This window comes from Saccopteryx leptura, chromosome 3 (genome assembly GCF_036850995.1).
Source record: "Saccopteryx leptura isolate mSacLep1 chromosome 3, mSacLep1_pri_phased_curated, whole genome shotgun sequence".
NCBI classification, from domain to species: Eukaryota; Metazoa; Chordata; class Mammalia; order Chiroptera; family Emballonuridae; genus Saccopteryx; species Saccopteryx leptura.
The window spans coordinates 213744056-213761333 of NC_089505.1; the positions used below are offsets into that span (position 1 = coordinate 213744056).

The 17278-nt window shown below is 41.0% G+C and overlaps 1 protein-coding gene across 2 annotated transcripts in view; it reads left to right on the plus strand.

The window, feature by feature from the left end:
• The first annotated feature begins 7813 nt into the window (after positions 1-7813).
• IL1R2 (interleukin 1 receptor type 2) overlaps positions 7814-17278 on the plus strand; it is a 63714-nt gene continuing 54249 nt past the window's right edge. Inside the window, exon 1 of one of the 2 annotated variants that reach the window (XM_066377484.1) lies at positions 7814-7860. Coding sequence is in view for 1 of the 2 variants with exons in the window: in XM_066377483.1 (XP_066233580.1) it covers positions 12049-12062 (14 nt within the window). In the remaining variant the exon portion in view is untranslated. Of the gene's footprint in view, positions 7861-11851; positions 12063-17278 lie in introns of those variants that run through there. The other variant, XM_066377483.1, reaches the window with a different exon arrangement.

Genomic DNA, 17278 nt, shown 5'->3' on the forward strand with positions numbered 1-17278 from the left:
TTATTATTGATATGTAGTTGTTTATTGCCATTTTCTTCTTTAAAGGTGTATTCCTTTTTTTTTTTTTTTTGCTGTATTTTTTTCCCACTTTGATCTGTTTACACCAGGCCCCTTAATATTTCCTGCAGCATTGGTTTGGTTATAATGAATTCCTTGAGTTGTTTTTTGTCTGGGAAGCTTTTTATTTCTCCTTCGATTTTAAACAATAGCCTTGCTGGATAAAGTAGTCTTGGTTGTAGGTTCTTGTTCTGCATTACTTTGAATATTTCTTGCCATTCCCTTCTGGCCTCAAGTGTTTCTGTTGAGAAGTCAGATGTCATCCTTATGGGGGCTCCTTTGTAGGTGATAACTTTTTTTTCTCTTGCAGCTTTTAACATTTTCTCTTTATCGCTTAGCTTTGGTATTTTAATTATGATGTGTCTTGGTGTAGGTTTCTTTGGGTTTCTCTTTAATGGAGTCCTCTGTGCTTCTTGGATTTGTGAGAGTTTCTCTTGCATTAATTTAGGGAAGTTTTCAGCTATGATATGATTGAACAAAGTCTCTATCTCTTGTTCTTTTTCTTCTTCTTCAGGAACCCCTATGATGCGGATGTTATTTTTCTTCATGGTGTCACAGAGCTCTCTAAGAGTTTCCTCTGACTTTTTGAGTCTCTTTTCTCTTTTCTTCTCTGCTTTCATGCCTTTATTCCAGTTGTCCTCTAACTCGCTGATTCGATCCTCGGCTCTATCTATCCTGTTTTTAATTCCTTCCATTGTGGTCTTTATTTCTGATATTGTATTTGTCGTCTCCAACTGATTCTTTTTTATACTTGCTATTTCTTTATTTAGGTTTTCAAACTGCCCCTCCATTGTTGTTCTAAGATCCCTAAGCATCCTTACAATCATTATTTTGAACTCTGCATCTGGAAGTTTGATTATTTCCATATCACTCAGTTCATCTCTCGAAGGTGTCTCTTGTGGTTTCATTTGGATTGCACTCCTTTGTCTTCTCATCCTCTTTTTTGTTGTTGTTTTATTTGTAGAGTTGGTTGAGTCTCGGCTTGGTGTTGTCTGCCTTCAGTTTTCAGTTTTGTTATTTCTAGGTCTTCTTGGGTTGGTATCAGGTGTTATCTGTAATCCACTTTCGGATTTGGGCAGCTTTGAAGTCTTGATTTGTTTGTTTTCTTAACAGGTGATAGTCTTGTTTGCTGATCTCAGCAGGGGTCTTCCTTGAAACTGTATCCAGGAATGCGGTGGGTGTAACCTGAGACTCTGAAGGCCTCTTTAGCCAGCTGGACTCACTGGGGGCAGGGTTTTTTCTCAGCTTCAGTAGGGGGAGGCGTATCTCAGATCTCCATGGAGACCTGAGTTACTGCCCCTCCTCCCCACTTCTTGTTTTCAGCTGTGTCTTATTGTGCTGATTGGAGCTGGAGAGATGTCTGGATGTCTCTGATTCGGAAGCACTTCAGCTCTGTTTTGTGAAAGGTTCAGTCCCTCCCCCAGCTATGGCCGCCTCCAGCACAGATGAGTCAGCCCTTTTAGCTCCTCTCCTGCATTCCTTATCCCCTCACAGTCTGTCCCTCTCCCTGTCCTCTCCACCTGGGAGATAAGCTGGTCCTTTCAGTGAACCTCGCTCCCTGGTCGTCAGGCAAGTGGCTGTGAGCAGTACTTTCTGCTCCCCTCCCTCCGAGATCCTCTCTGGGCTCTCAGCCCCACCCCCACTCCGTTCCGGCAAGCAGAGGTGGTTCAGGGGCTCCCTACCAGGACTTCTGTGATTTCCTCTTTGCTCCTTGGTTTTTGAGAGCCGTTCTTGCAGTTCAGAGTTGGTTTTTCATGCTGATTTTTCCTAAATTGATTTGTATTCCAGTTTGGTGGTGAGAGCAGGGCGTCTGTGCATCTGCCTACTCTGCTGCCATCTTTTTTCTCTGGACAAATTTCTTGAAACATATAATCTTCCATCTTCCAAAAATTAATCTGGAAGAATCAGAAAACCTAAACAGACCGATTACAACAAATGAGATTTAAACGGTTATCAAAAAACTCCCCCAAAAGAAAAGTCCTGGGCCTGATGGCTTCACAAGTGAATTCTACCAAATATTCAAAGAAGAATTAACCCGTATCCTTCTCAAGCTATTTCAAAAAGTTCAAGAGGAAGGAAGACTTCCAAGCTTCTTTCATGAGGCGAGTATAATTCTGATTCCAAAACCAGGCAAAGACAACACAAAGAAAGAAAATTATAGGCCAATATCCCTGATGAATATAGATGTTAAATCCTCAACAAAATATTAGCAAACCGGATCGAGCAATATATGAAGAAAATCATACAGCATGATCAAGTGCAATTTATTTTTTGGAGGCAAGGCTGGTACAATATCCACAAATCAGTCAATGTGATTCATCACATAAACAAAAGGAAGGAGAAAAACCACATGATAATTTCAATAGATGCAGAAAAAGCCTTTGATAAAATCCAGCACCCATTCATGATCAAAACTCTCAGCAAAGTGGGAATACAGGGAACATACCTCATCTTGATAAAGACCATATATGACAAACCCACAGCCAACATCATACTCAATGGGCAAAAATTAAAAGCAATCTCCTTAAGATCAGGAACAATGCAGGGGTGCCCCCTTTCACCACTCTTATTCAACATAGTTTGAAAGTCCTAGCCACAGCAATCAGACAAAAAAAAAAAAAAAAAAAAAAAAAAAAGAAGAAGAAATAAAAGTCATCCAAATTGGAAAAGAAGAAGTAAAACTATCATTATTTGCAGATGATATGATATTGTATATAGAAAACCCTAAAGTCTCAGTCAAAAAACTACTAGATCTGATAAATGAATTCAGCAAGGTGGCAGGATATAAAATTAATACTCAGAAATCAGAGGCATTTTTTTACACTAGCAATGAACTGTCAGAAATAGAAATTAAGGAAACAATCCCCTTTTCCATTGCAACCAAAAAAATTAAGTACCTAGGAATAAATTTAACCAGGGAGATTAAAGACTTGTACTTGAAAAATTTTAAAACATTGATAAAAGAAATCAGGGAAGATACAAAAAAGTGGAAGCATATACTGTGCTCATGGTTAGGAAGAATAAACATCATTAAAATGTCTATATTACTTAAAGTAATTTATAAATTCAGTGCAATACCAATTAAAATACTAATGACTTACTTCAAAGATATAGAACACATATTTTAAAAATTTATATGGAACCAAAAGAGAATACAAATAGCTTCAGCAATTTTGAAAAGGAAGAATAAAGTGGGAGGTATCGCTGTTCCAGATATCAAGTTATACTACAAGGCAATTGTACTCAAAACAGCCTGATACTGGCATAAGAACAGGCATATAGATCAATGGAACAGAATGGAGAACCCAGAAATTAACCCACAGTTCTATGGACAACTGATATTTGACAAAGGAGGTAAGAGCATACAGTGGAGTAAAGACAGCCTCTTTAATAAATGGTGTTCAGAAAATTAGACAGCTACCTGCAAAAACATGAAACTAGACCACCAACTTACACCATTCATGAAAATAAACTCAAAATGGATAAAAGACTTAAATGTAAGCCGTGAAACCATAAGTATCTTAGAAGAAAACATGGGCAGTAAGCTCTCTGACATCTCTTGCGGCAATATATTTGCTGATTTTTCTCCACGGGCAAGTAAAATAAAAGACAGGATAAACAAATGAGACTATATCAAACTAAAAAGCTTCTGCACAGCTAAAGACAATAAGAAGAGTATAAAAAGACAAACTACACAATGGGAGATTATATTTGACAATACGTCTGATAAGGGTTTAATAACCAAAATTTATAAAGAACTTGTAAATCTCAACACCAGGAAGACAAACAATCTAATCAAAAAATGGGCAAAAGAAATGAATAGACACTTCTCTGAAGAGGACTTACAGATGGCCAATAGGCTAATGCAAAAATGCTCAACATCACTAATCATTAGAGAAATGCAAATTAAAACCACAATGAGATATCACCTCACACCAGTCAGAATGGCGCTCATCAACAAAACAACAGAGAATAAGTGCTGGCGAGGATGTGGAGAAAAGGGAACCCTCCTGCACTGCTGGTTGGAATGCAGACTGGTGCAGCCTCTGTGGAAAACAGTATGGAGATTCCTCAAAAAATTAAAAATCAAACTGCCTTTTGACCCAGCTATACCACTTTTAGGAATATACCGCAAGAACACCATAGCAGTGTTTGAAAAGAAGAAATGCACCCCCATGATTTTGGCAGCATTGTTCACAATAGCGAAGATCTGGAAACAGCCCAAGTGTCCATCACTGGATGAGTGGATTAAAAAGCTTTGGTACATATATACTATGGAATACTACTCAGCCATAAGAAATGATGACATCGGATCATTTACAACAACATGGATGGACCTTGATAACATTATACTGAGCGAAATAAGTAAATCAGAAAAAAACTAGGAACTGTATGATTCCATACATAGGTGGGACGTAAAAATGAGACTCAGATACATGGACAAGAGTGTGGGGGTTACGGGGTGGGTGGGAGGAGATTGAGAGGGTTGGGGGAGTGGAGGGGCACAAAGAAAACCAGTTAGAAGGTGATGGAAGACAATTGGACTTTGGGTGATGGGAATACAGCATAATCAAATGTCAAAATAACCTCGAGATGTTTTCTCTGAACATATGTACCCTGATTTATCAATGTCACCCCATTAAAAAAAATGAAATGTATTCTTCTCAAGAGAGAAAAGTTTGGCCAAAAAACTGCTTAGGGGTGTAAGAATGGCCTGGCCAGGCTTATTTTGTTAAGAAATTGTGTACTTTTTGAAAGGTAATGAAATGGTCTTTAGGAGGAAATTTACAACAGGTTGTTGAAGTGGATCATGCTTCAGTCAAATTTCTAATACTCTGCTTACTACCTATGGAAGTTTGGGCTAGTTATTATCTCTTTGTTTGTTGTGTTTTTTTTTTCCATTTTTTTGAAGCTGGAAACAGGGAGGCAGTCAGATAGACTCCAGCATGCGCCCGACCGGGATCCATCTGGCATACCCACCAGGGGGCGATGCTCTGCCCCTCTGGGGCATCCAGAGCCATTCTAGTTCCTGAGGCAGAGGCCACAGAGCCATCCTCAGTGCCTGGGCCATCTTTCCTCCTTTAATCTGTATACAGACAGCAGATATTTACTTACGGTTGTTTCCACTATAGAGACTGCTGTCTTAGGGACAACTGCTGATGAACTATTTCAGCAGTTTCTCCTTCTTCAAAGACTTGTACGTCAACATAGAGCTCCATGTTTGATAGGACATATTCGAGCTCACACCATGCTCTCTGGAGCTTTAGCACAAGGAAATGCCATTGTTGATCAAACCACCCCCCAAAAATTATTGGAGCAACCATGACACATCAAGCAATCCAGTCTCACACTATTCATCACCAGAACGCTGCAGCCCTATGTAAACAGTTTCAACTTTCTTGGGAAGCAGCAGGGCAGATTGTTAAATCCTGTCCAAGGTGTCCTATACTACAATCTGTCCCTTCATTTGGAGTTAACCTTCGAGGACTCCTACTGGGACGACTTTGGCAAATGGATGTTACTCATATATCTTCATTTGGCAAACAATCCTTTGTCCACATTACAGTGGATACTTATTCTGGATTTTAAGTAGCCTCTGCCAGAACAGGAGAGGCTGCTAAGCATGTTATAGCTCATTGTCTGTATGCATTTTCCATTATTGGACTTCCTGATGTGATTAAAGCTGACAATGCTCCTGCATATGTAGCAAAAGCATTTACTGTATTTTGTCAAACCTTTCAAATTACTGGTATTTCTTACAATCCTTAAAGTCAAGGTATTATTAAAGTGTACCCAGCAAATATTTAAGGTCAATTTTAAAAATATAAAAGGGGGAGTCATATCCTGGAACTCCTGCAAATCTACCTTAACTTTAAAATATTCTTTTGAATGCTGATGAACAGGAGATGCCAAATTTTTTTCTCCTGCAAACTTCTACCCTCTTTTATTTGATTCAGCTAATAACATGGTTTTGTCTTTTTCCAAATAGCTCCAGATATACAGAAAAGGTTTATATAGGTGAATGGGGATCCTCAGACCCTTCACAAGATCTTCTGAGCATGGCTTTTAATTTAAGTTCTATAATGACCAAGAGGCAGTAAAAGCCCAAAAGAGATCAGGTGAAATACTAGCTCTTGGCATACACCCTCAAAGGCTCCAATGCCCCAACAGGGCCTCATAGGACTCCATCTGGGCCCTGCTTCAGTAGTGGAAAGGAAGGTCATTGAGCCAAAGTCTGCCAGGCTTACATGCCTTTGCTGTGAGGAAAAAGGGACACTGGAAGGTAGGCTTCCCCCTTGCTCCTCTAAGGGAGGGTTCAGTCTCTTCCAGCCCTGCTCCAGCCACCTGTGACCTAACCTTGCCCAGCCTGCTGGGATTTGCCACTGAAGGCTAAATGGCCCAGGGCCACCAGCCCCATCTATGTCACTATGGATGAGCCTAGGGTATTTCTTCCAAGTAGCAGGTAAACTGGTCTCATTTACACAAGGGCCACTTAACTATATCTTGCCTGAATATTTGGGTTTTTTATTTTTCCCTCGAAGATCTCTGTTGTGGGTGTTAATAGTCCTATTTTCTGCTGCTCTGTTTAATATATAGTGTTTCCTTTATTCCTCCTGCCTCAATGCTCCATTCATATTTCAGGCTGGCACCTACTTCTAATTTAGAGCTCTCTTTCTCCTTTTTGCCAACTTCTATTATGAATTTGCCTTTGCCACCCAGTTTAGTGTATCCCAAGGTTCTCTTCACCATGCCATGGTTGCAGAGCTCCAGGGAAAAGCACCCTGATCTCATCTCTCCAGGCTGAGGAGAACAGAAGCTCCTCATAGGCTGCAGATGGCTTTTCCAATCTACCTGAGTCATTACCAGTTAGAAGCAGCAGTCATTAGGACTTGGACACTAGCTGCAAAGTATAGAAATGTGACAACAATTCCAGTACCATGCAGACTTTTCCTGGACTCCTGCTCCTTGTGACAGCTCCTAATGGACTGACTGGGGTTGGGTTGCATTTGCAGGGATTTGGAATGGTGTTGGTGCCAACTTGGACTTGGTGAATATGTTAAGGACATTACTCTTTTATAGATTCTTGTTATATTGGCTAAGAATTTGCTTAAGGGCTTTAATCACTGTAATGTATTAGAATACTTGTTTGGGTTTCTGTTAGTATTGGCTATACTAATTTTGTGTTTGTTCTGTATTTTTTCAGTCTGCCACCAAATTAGAATCAGGGAAACTAGGAAATCAGATGAGTGCAAATCTCAGCACACAAATTAAAAATAAAAAAGAAAATGGGGATATGTTGTGGACCATAAATGGCAAAAAGCCATTATAGATTCAAGGCTTAGTAAAAGGCTAAGTTCTCCCCCCTCCACCTCCATATTGGCTATGATGCAGAGTATTTTCACCCAATTCACTTGCTTCCTTAAGTTGCTGGAAGCAATTTACATGTCCTTCCTCTTACTCTTTGTTTGTTCAGATGTTGGTTGATTTCACTTATGCATGGTAGGGGGATTCCTGTTTATGCCTTGGGAGAGTTCCTGTTTTAGCCTGAATGTGTAACTTTGTATCAAGGACTTCCTTGATTTGCATATGGCTATATAATAAAGCAAACTGGGGCTATGGGGCACTCAAATATTGCCATCAGCATTTGAAGAGTCCTCCCGGTCCCATTTGTTCTTGATGAGTATGTTTCCTTAATTCCGCACTGTTATTAGGAGCTGCGCTAGTCTGCGGCAGGTGATGGAAGCAGGGGGAGAAAAAGTGGTGCGTTGGAGACACAAGGACAACGTCTAGAAACTAGAAAAGGTAAGAGAATGATTTTTCCTTGGAGCCTCCAGAAGGAATCAGCATTGCTAACACCTTAACTTGATCAGACCACCATTTGCAGTAAGTTGTTACAGCAGTACTAAGGAACTGATACAGCCTTCTCTTTTTATAGAAAAATCTATTGCCATCAATATTTTCATTTTAGCTTTGTACAATTGTAAATTATTTACAGAAAGGGCAAACTTTTCTCCTGCCTCTAGGACATAGACTTTTTCCCTGTTATTTATTTATTTATTTATGGCAGAGACAGAGAGAGTCAGAGAGAGGGATAGATAGGGACAGACAGACGGGAAGGGAGAGAGATGAGAAACATCAATTCTTTGTTGCGGTTCCTTAGTTGTCCATTGATTGATTTTTCATATGTGCCTTGACTGGGGGAGAAGGCTATAGCAGACCGAGTGACTCCTTGCTTGAGCCAGCGACCTTGGGCTCAAGCTGGTGAGCCTTGCTCAAACCAGATGAGCCCACACTCAAGCTGACGACATTTGGGGTCTTGAACCCAGGTCCTCCACATACCAGTCCAACGCTTTATCCACTGTGCCACTGTCTAGTCAGGCTTTTCCCTGTTATTGCCAAGCTAACCATAGCAGGCCTTAAAATGTTCAGTTTTATGGGGTCTAATTGCCAAGTTGACTCTATGACCATATGGATTATATGCTACCACAAGCAGACCCAAGGAAAGGTCCTGAGAAAATCTACCTCCTAAAGGGAAGGCAGGGAAAGACTGAGGAATGAGGCTGGCCACTCCTGTCTGATCATTTTAATGGAGTTCATTAAGGGAAACTCAATATAGATTAGGTGCATCTTGGGTGGCTGCAAGACAAAATGGATCCCCACATTGCTTGAAAGATGCCCAAGAATTATCCATGGCAGAAAGGGGAAAGTCATGGGTCCTAGTAGGTAAATGCTGCTAGGTATGGAAAATTACTTTGCATGTTTGACCAGGTCAGAACAACCAGGAGTTGGCACATAGCAGAAGGGTACTGATTTATGTCAGAATGACCATCAGTTATGATCAGACAGTCTTTGAAAGGAGATTTGCGGTAAGCAACCTCTGTCTTGGCCTGGGGACAGCTTGTGGCTCAGGCATTGTCATGTCATGGAAGAGTCCCCCCAACACCATATTTCCTTGAATCAAATTTAAGGACTCTGATCTGATTTAAATGAGTGAGTTTATGGGGATAATATGACAGAGGCAGTCTCATAAGACCAGGGAAAAACAGTCCTCATTGTAATATATAACATAGTGCCTACACATGCTCCCCTGCTGCCCTCCTGCCCTTCTCACTTTGCCCAATGCTCTGGCCTCTCTGTCACAGGAAGGAAAGGGGTTAGGATCTTGCCACAGGGGTTTTCAGAGGATACTTCTGATTTCTGTACCAGAACAGACTTTGGAAAGGCCTTTTGTGTTTAAAAAGTGAAGGCTTATTGCTTCATCTCTTGCAATAAACATCATGGGTGACTTTCATCTCAGACCTCAGAGGATTTTGAGATACTTTGGAACATTCTGTGCCTTGTCTATTTCTCATTGGTTGGTGGAGAAATTGAGCCACACGTACTGAAGATAGTGAGACCAGGACATTGTGGGCCATGGATGCGAATAGAGGGGTGTAGAAAAGGTAGTCATTGGTCCCTGAGTATGACTGCAGATTGGGGACTTTTGGTGGACCTTTATGTCTGAGACAGGAGTTCTTGAAAGAATGATTCCAGTGATTCTTGTGGCTTTGTGATGGAGTTTTTCATAGCAAGACATGAGGATAAGTAAATTCCTCTTTATGAATCACAAGATCAGCTGTTACACTTTAGTACGCTGACAGGCAGATTGCATGATTTTACTTCCTCTCTTTGGCTATATAAAGCTGTGGGCTGCCTTGTGCTCTTCAGTGTGTAGGATCCCAACCAACGCAGGTCAGCTGGGACCAATGGTGGGATGTCTTTGATCACAGAGAGAATGGAGAGAGGGCTCAATTTATTTTTGTGCCCTTTATCCTGGGATGATGATGGTATTTGGTGAGGTTTCCCTGTTGGGATGAGTTCATACCTTTGAAATTTACTTAGCTTGATATCAAATTTATAGTTTACTCTTTAATCTTACCATGACAAAATTATAGGACAAATACAAATATTCTCCCAGTCCTTGGAAAAAGAACAAGCACCCTCCATCATGACATTATACACACCATTAAATTAGTACAGCTTCCTCACCTATGGTCCCTTGATGAGTGTAAGGCCCAGGGCCACTGCCACCATTGTGGCCATTCACATGCAGGTTCTCATTGAATTCGGGCAGACAGTAAAGAAACAGCAGAGTCAGAGGATGGTGGGCCATTCTGTTTATTGGTTTCTCACCAAGACAGGCAAGCTACAAGAAAAGCCAAGGAAAAACCTGCTTTTCCCATGGAGGGTAAGGGATCAGGGAGAAGAGAAAAAAGAAATCCTCCTGCACCTCTTGGTGGTGGGGCAGAATCTTCCTTCCAGTAAACATTAGCAAGACAATGGTCCCTCTCAAGCAGGAAGGCAACCTGCAACCTCACAGACCACTATATCTGGCATTGCCCAGCCCCCAATGCAAACTATAAGTGAGCAAACATATACATCATATTTACAAACTTATTTGACCTGTACCTCAGTTTGCTCTTTTGGAAACTGGATGATAGCTTTGACCACCTCTAAGTTTCCATCTAGCTTTAACATTGTGTTTTTCTCAGATTTTATTTACCCCAATATGAGTTGAGACCTCTGAGAATTTCCTTTCTTGTTAACAAAAGGATAAACTAAGGCTTAGGGGTCCTTCTGACTTTCAGTTCTTTGTTCTGGATATGAAATTCCTAAATTTTCTCTTAAAGAGTTTCTGCATCAGGCTTTTCATCTAGAAGAAGTTCAATATCTGAATAAACCAGACAGAAAGTATCATTAAAGTTAGTGATGTGGGTTTTTAAGGACATGTTGAAAAGTGTTCTCTTCCATCATCAGAGGGATCTGTATTATACCTCTGCCCAAACTGTGACACAGCCCAACCTATTGGCAAGACCCAGAGGGTTTGAGTCCCAGCCCTATGCCTCCTTAGAAGTGGCCAAATCCTTACCCTTCCCCACTTAGCTTCTTGTTCATATCAAGGTGGATCACTGGACCAGGAGGTCTTTAACCCTCTGAGTAGTGAGTTATTTTCATGCTTGCTGACCCTAAGGAGTGAGTTTCTCAAAAAATTGAAATTAGCTTCAGTTACAGTTTTATTAACTTAAAATCATGTTTGTTTGATAATCAATTTATGGAAGAGAAAAACATACATTTGCCTTTTCTTAATGTTGTCTTACACTTTTAAAAAGTAAATCCATTGTACTCTGGATAGTCAGGAGGCACAAGGACATACATGAACATTCGTCCTACTCAAAGGGTTAAAGCCCTATCTAGGCTGAACAGTGGGGCTTTAAGTCAGTGAAGTGAGGTGGCAGGGCTGAAGTTGGCCCTGTATGTTTATGGGGCAAGCTCCTGTGGTGCTCTGTGTCTCTGTGGGGGTGGCTTATGATGGGGGGACAGGAGCCTTAATGTCACTTTTGGGCCTGTTAAGGAAGGAGATATACGTTTTGTACAGACATGACTTAGGACTGAATTTTCATTTTCAAACTATTTAGTTAAGCAAATTCCACATACTGTAATAAAAATTTAGAAATTCATCACCTCCCTTCACTTCACAATTAAAATCATGTAAGACTGGAAGCCAGGGACTTATGACCTTAATCTTCCTTCCGTCCCAGAAGGGTTTCAAGAGAAAACATCGACCATCCCACTGGCTAAAGACAAAAAGTTCTCCTTTTCTCTCTCATAGGGCCTCATGTTGGGTAAAGAACACATCACTTTAAAACCACCTCTCAGCAGGAAGAACGTAAGTCTTTACGAGTTAAAAAAAAATAGGGAAATAAATGTATGCATCATGTCCTTGGCCACTTCCCCATCTGAGTGATCCTACAACCAGCCTGATAGCCTGGGGCACTCCTGTGAGGAGGCGAAAGGTGTGTCCACTGCCACCCAGTCAGAGAGAGTGATATAGCCTGATTAGGAAATTCCTGGAGGATGAAGATATATATCCCTACCCTGAAAGCTGTGCTTCTTGGGAGGTGAAAGTCAGGTCTGGCTGCTTTCCCCAGGCAAGAAACAACAAGGTGAAAAATGCAGACCTGCAGGTAAGAAAGTTTCTGAGAAAGAGAGAGGGGGAGGGAGAAGGAGAGAAAGAGTTCTGTGAGTCTGGACCCCGGGGTTTTGTTTCTGGGACTTCAGGCATCTCTCCTGATGTCTCTGGACCTCAGGTGCCTCCTCTGGGTGACCATCATCATCTTTGTGACCTCTACACTTATGTGAAGGTGACCTTGGCATTTTAGGCCTGCAGTTTCACTGTCACAAAGGGGCTGGATCAGAGGGTTTCTGAGAACCTTCTCTTAAGGACACAGGTGAGAGTGCTGTGCTGTGGGGACCCAGTAAGAGGAAACGAGTTGCTTTGGACAGGCTGTGAGGCCGTGCCTGTGAGACTTATGCTGGGATTTTCTAGGGTAGCAAGTTTTCTCTTTTAAGGTATGTATACCTTCTCTTACACCTGTGCTACCAGAGCTTCCTGAGAACCAGTACTAATGGCTGTCATGGAGGACTGGCTAGTAGTGTGGTGGGGAAATGGGACCCCTGAGGCTGAAGGGTCTGGTTTCAAGCCCCAGATTTGCCTCTTACTAAGTTGTATAATGTCATGTATATGCTCATAATGTAATCGCCTTTAAAAAGTTCTCTGCTCTGGTGAAGAAAGAGTGCCATTTGAGTAGACATCATCCATCTGGTGGTCAGCACTGGCCAGTAGTCAATGACCAGGAAGTGTTAAGCTTACCTTGCTTCATTCTCATGAAATACTAATAAAACTGGGCACAGTTCTTTAAAATATATATATATATATATTACTTTCAATTATAATAATGTCCACAATTTATTTTTAGCCTTTCAGTGCCTCAGTTTCCCCTCTGTTTCTATCTGCTTTTGATGAAGAGGTATAGGAGAATACATGAATTTGAGTCACAAATATGCCTGCATATTTGCTCTCACTGTTAGACCTTCTTCCTCTTAAACCCCACTCCCTGTCTAGAGGCCTTTAGTCATCTCAGAACCCCAGCTCTCTTGGGAACCCTCTAGCTCCTGGCTCCAGCTCTGCACACCACTGCTGAGCTTTCTCATCTGTAAGCAGAGGCAGTTGAGTGGCTTGAATGTCCCAGCCCGTCCCAGCAGCTCATGTCTATGGTGCCATGCTGCTGGCCTCCCTCTCTGCAGTCCATCCCATCACCACCAAGCTTATCCTCTCCCTGGCCTCTCTCTGAGCTCTGCTTTCTCAAGAGAGCAGTGGGTTCCTCTCTACCAGCACAGTGTATTATAAAAGAGAACCTTTTCCCTCAAACTTCATCATGGTCTTGTTTATTTTAATTGTATTTTTCACTTTTTAGATTCTTTGATTATCTTAAAAGGCAAGAAGGAGGTCTCTGACTGTTTGTTCCCAGTTGGCCTGGGGGCTTCTTTCTTGTGCTGACAGCAGACCTTCCCCTCAACAACCTACTCCCACCCCAACCTCCAAAGTCTAGCTGTTTGATAACAAAAAACTGACCAATCCAGAAGACTCACATATCTTTCCACACTCCTGCCCTATGTATATAGAGTTGCCTTTTGGGGCAAAGCAACTGAAGTAGTGCGAGGAGTTTACATTTGGGGTGTCTTTTTATGTTGTCATCACCTGTTCTCTGTTCGGGACACCTGATTATGACCTGCTCTCTCTTTTCTTTTGTGAAAGGTCAAACATTTATTGAGCTTCCACTACAATTAGTTGTGAAATAACAGTGGCCATTTTTAAGTGAAAATAGCTGGCTCTCTTTTTTTTTATAGTTTTATTCAGACAATTAATTTTAACAGAGTGACATTGGTCAACTAGAACACATAGATTTAGAGAAAATATCTCCAGATCATTTTGACATTTGATTATGTTGTATACCCATCACCCAAAGTCAAATCATCCTTCGTCACCCTTCATTTGGTTTTCTTTATGCCCCTCCCCTCCCACCACCCCCTCACTCTCCTTCCTTCCCCTCCCCCTGGTAACCACTGCACTCTTATCTATGTCCATGAGTCTCAATTTTGTGTCCCACCTATGTATGGAATCATACAGTTCTTAGTTTTTTCTGATTTACTTATTTCACTTATTAAGGTCCATCCACGTTGTCGTAAATGATCCTATGTCATCATTTCTTATGGCTGAGTAGTATTCCATAGTATATATGTAACCTCATCTTCTATTGAAGGGCTTTTTGGTTTTTTCCATGTCTTGGCCACTGTAAACAATGCTGCAATGAATATGGGGTTGCATGTGTCTTTATGTACCAATGATATTGAGTTTTGTGGGTATATACCCAGTAGAGAGATTGCTGGGTCATATGGTAGTTAGGAACCACCATACTTTCTTCCATAATGGTTGTACTACTTTACATTCCCACTAACAGTGGATGAGGGTTCCTTTTTCTCCACAGCCTCTCCAACACTTAATACCTGTCTTGTTGATAATAGCTGGTCTAACAGGTGTGAGGTGGTATCTCATTGTAGTTTTGATTTGCATTTCTCTAATAGCTAATGAAGATGAGCATCTTTTCATATATCTGTTGGCCATTTGTATTTCTTCCTCTGAGAAGTGTCTGTTCATGTCCTCTTTCCATTTTTTTTATTGGATTGTTTGCTTGTTTGTTGCTGAGTTTTGTGAGTTCTTTTGTGAGTTCTTAGATATTAGGCACTTATCTGTGCTGTTGTTTGAAAATATCTCTTACTTAGTTGGCCATCTGTTTGTTTTGTTGTCAGTTTCTCTTGCTGTGCAGAAGCTTTTTAGTCTGATGTAGTCCCATTCATTTATCTTTGCCTTCACTTCCCTTGCCTTTGGAGTCAAATTCATAAAATGTTCTCTATGGCCAAGATGACCTGCTTTCTTGATGGGACCTTTGGGGACACTTGATCATAACAGGGCCTTCGCCAGTGGTTCTCAAAAAACAAGCAGCAGCAACACCTGAAAGACTTACTAAAACACAGTTCTGGACCCTGTCAGAGTTTCTGACTCAGTGGTGGTGGTTGTGGTGGGGCAGGGCAAGGACTTGCAGTTCTTTCTTTCTTTCTTTAAAAATTTTTAAATTTTAGTTAGAAAATTAACTTGAACACAGTGACATTGATCAATAAGAGTACATAGGTTTCAGGTAAACATTTCTACAAAATTTGAATTGTTGATTATATTTTATATCCATCACCCAAAGTCAAATCATTTTTTATCACTTTATATTTGTCCCTTTTTATACCCTTCCCCATATCCCCTCCCCTACACCCTTTTCCCCTTGGTAACCACTTCACTTTTATCTATGTCCATGAGCTTCAGTTTTTTGTTTTGTTTTTTTTAAAGATTTTATTTATTCATTATAGAGAGGGAAGAGAGAAAGAGAGAGAGAGAAGGGGGGAGGAGCAGGAAGCATCAACTCCCATATGTGCCTTGACCAGGCAAACCCAGGGTTTTGAACCAGCAACCTCAGCATTTCCAGGTTGACGCTTTATCCACTGTGCCACCACAGGTCAGGCAGTGAGCTTCAGTTTTATATCCTTCAGTTTTATATTCCTATGTGTGAAATCATACAATTCTTAGCTTTTTCTGATTTACTTATTTCACTCAGTATAACATTCTCAAGATCCATCCATGTTGTCATAAATATCACTATGTCATCATTTCTTATGGCTGAGTAGTATTCCATTGTATATATGTACCACATTGTTTTTTATCCAGGCCTCTATTGAAGGACACTTTGGTTATTTTCATGTTTTGGCCACTGTGAATAATACTGTGATGAAAATGGGGGTACATGTGTCTTTGCGTATAAATGTTTCTGAGTTTTTGGGGTAGATACCCAGTAGAGGGATTGCTGGGTCATATGGTAGTTCTATTTTTAATTTTTTGAGGAACCACCATACTTTCTTCCATAAGGGTTGTACTTATGCATTCCTAATAAGTTCTAAGTTCATGCTATGATGCTGGTCTGGGAACCCCACTTTGAGAACCACTTTCTTAGAGATAAGATGAATTTTCATGTCCAGTGGTAAACCTACAAGTTATTTCAGAACAAGAGTCTTGGAGGCCATTTCAAAAAAGAATTCACTAAGACATTCTACTGGGTTGGACATGTATGCTAGGACTGAGGGGGTGTTAAATAGGATTCTTCTATTTAGTAGATGGAGAAGTAGGCACAGCAGGAACAAGTGAGTCTATTAGTGTCTGAAACTTGACCTCAGTCTAATACTAATTTTATTCTCTGCCTATAAAGAGTATTGTTTAAAGGAAGAGAGCAGCAAGAAGATGAAGTGAGTATGGAAATTTCTGTAGCTAGCTCATGGGCAAACCCAGTGGGGCCACAAAAAAAACCAGTTGTTGGTTCTTTAGCATCTCAGAGTCCCTGCTGCAGTGGTTCTCAGCCCTGGCTGAGTATTGGAATCACCTGGGGAGCTTTTGAAACTCCCTATATCTGAGACCAATTACATCAAGAACTTGGGGGTTGGAGCCCAGGCATCAGTTGCTTTGAAAGCTTCCCAGCCAATTCCAATGTATTATCAATACTCAGTCCACCTTCCTGTTCCACATCTTACCCTCCTCCCTGCCCCATCCTTTATAAACTAATCAGAGCCTTACTGTCCTTTCATGTTTTTTAAAATTTTTAAAAAAAGAAAGAGAGAAGGAGAGAGAGAGAGAGAGAGGGAGAAGGGGGGAGGAGCGGGAGGAGCAGGAAGCATCAACTCCCATATGTGCCTTGACCAAGCAAGCCCAGGGTTTTGAACTGGCGACTTCAGCGTTTCCAGGTCGACGCTTTATCCACTGCGCCACTACAGGTCAGGCTTACTGTCCTTTCAAAACCTGTGTTCTGAACCTGTCGTTTATGCGATGATTCTCATTGACTACGTGGGCATTTGACTCACCAGTAGCACAATCAGGAGGGAAGTCTGAGAGTCTGTGTTACACTCCTTCTAAGCATTTCTGGCTTAGTTAAGAAACTCTGTTTCATTTTAAGCACAATTTCCTAAATCAGGAGGCAAGATTGCAGCACTTGATTTTAGAGCATAGAGTCAGGTTTAAAACCTGGATATTACCTTGCTCCTTGACTTAGGAACATAACTTTATGTTTTCAGATACTAGTGTCATTCATCAGAAGAAAAGGATGGATTAGAGAGCAGGATTCTTTTTCATTTTTAAAATCTCTGGGAAATATTCATACAATTCAAATTTTTCAAGACATGTCATGAAGAAATTTAAGAATACCTGGCCTTGATTGGGGATTGCAAACCTGAGTGCACACAGGGTCCACACAGC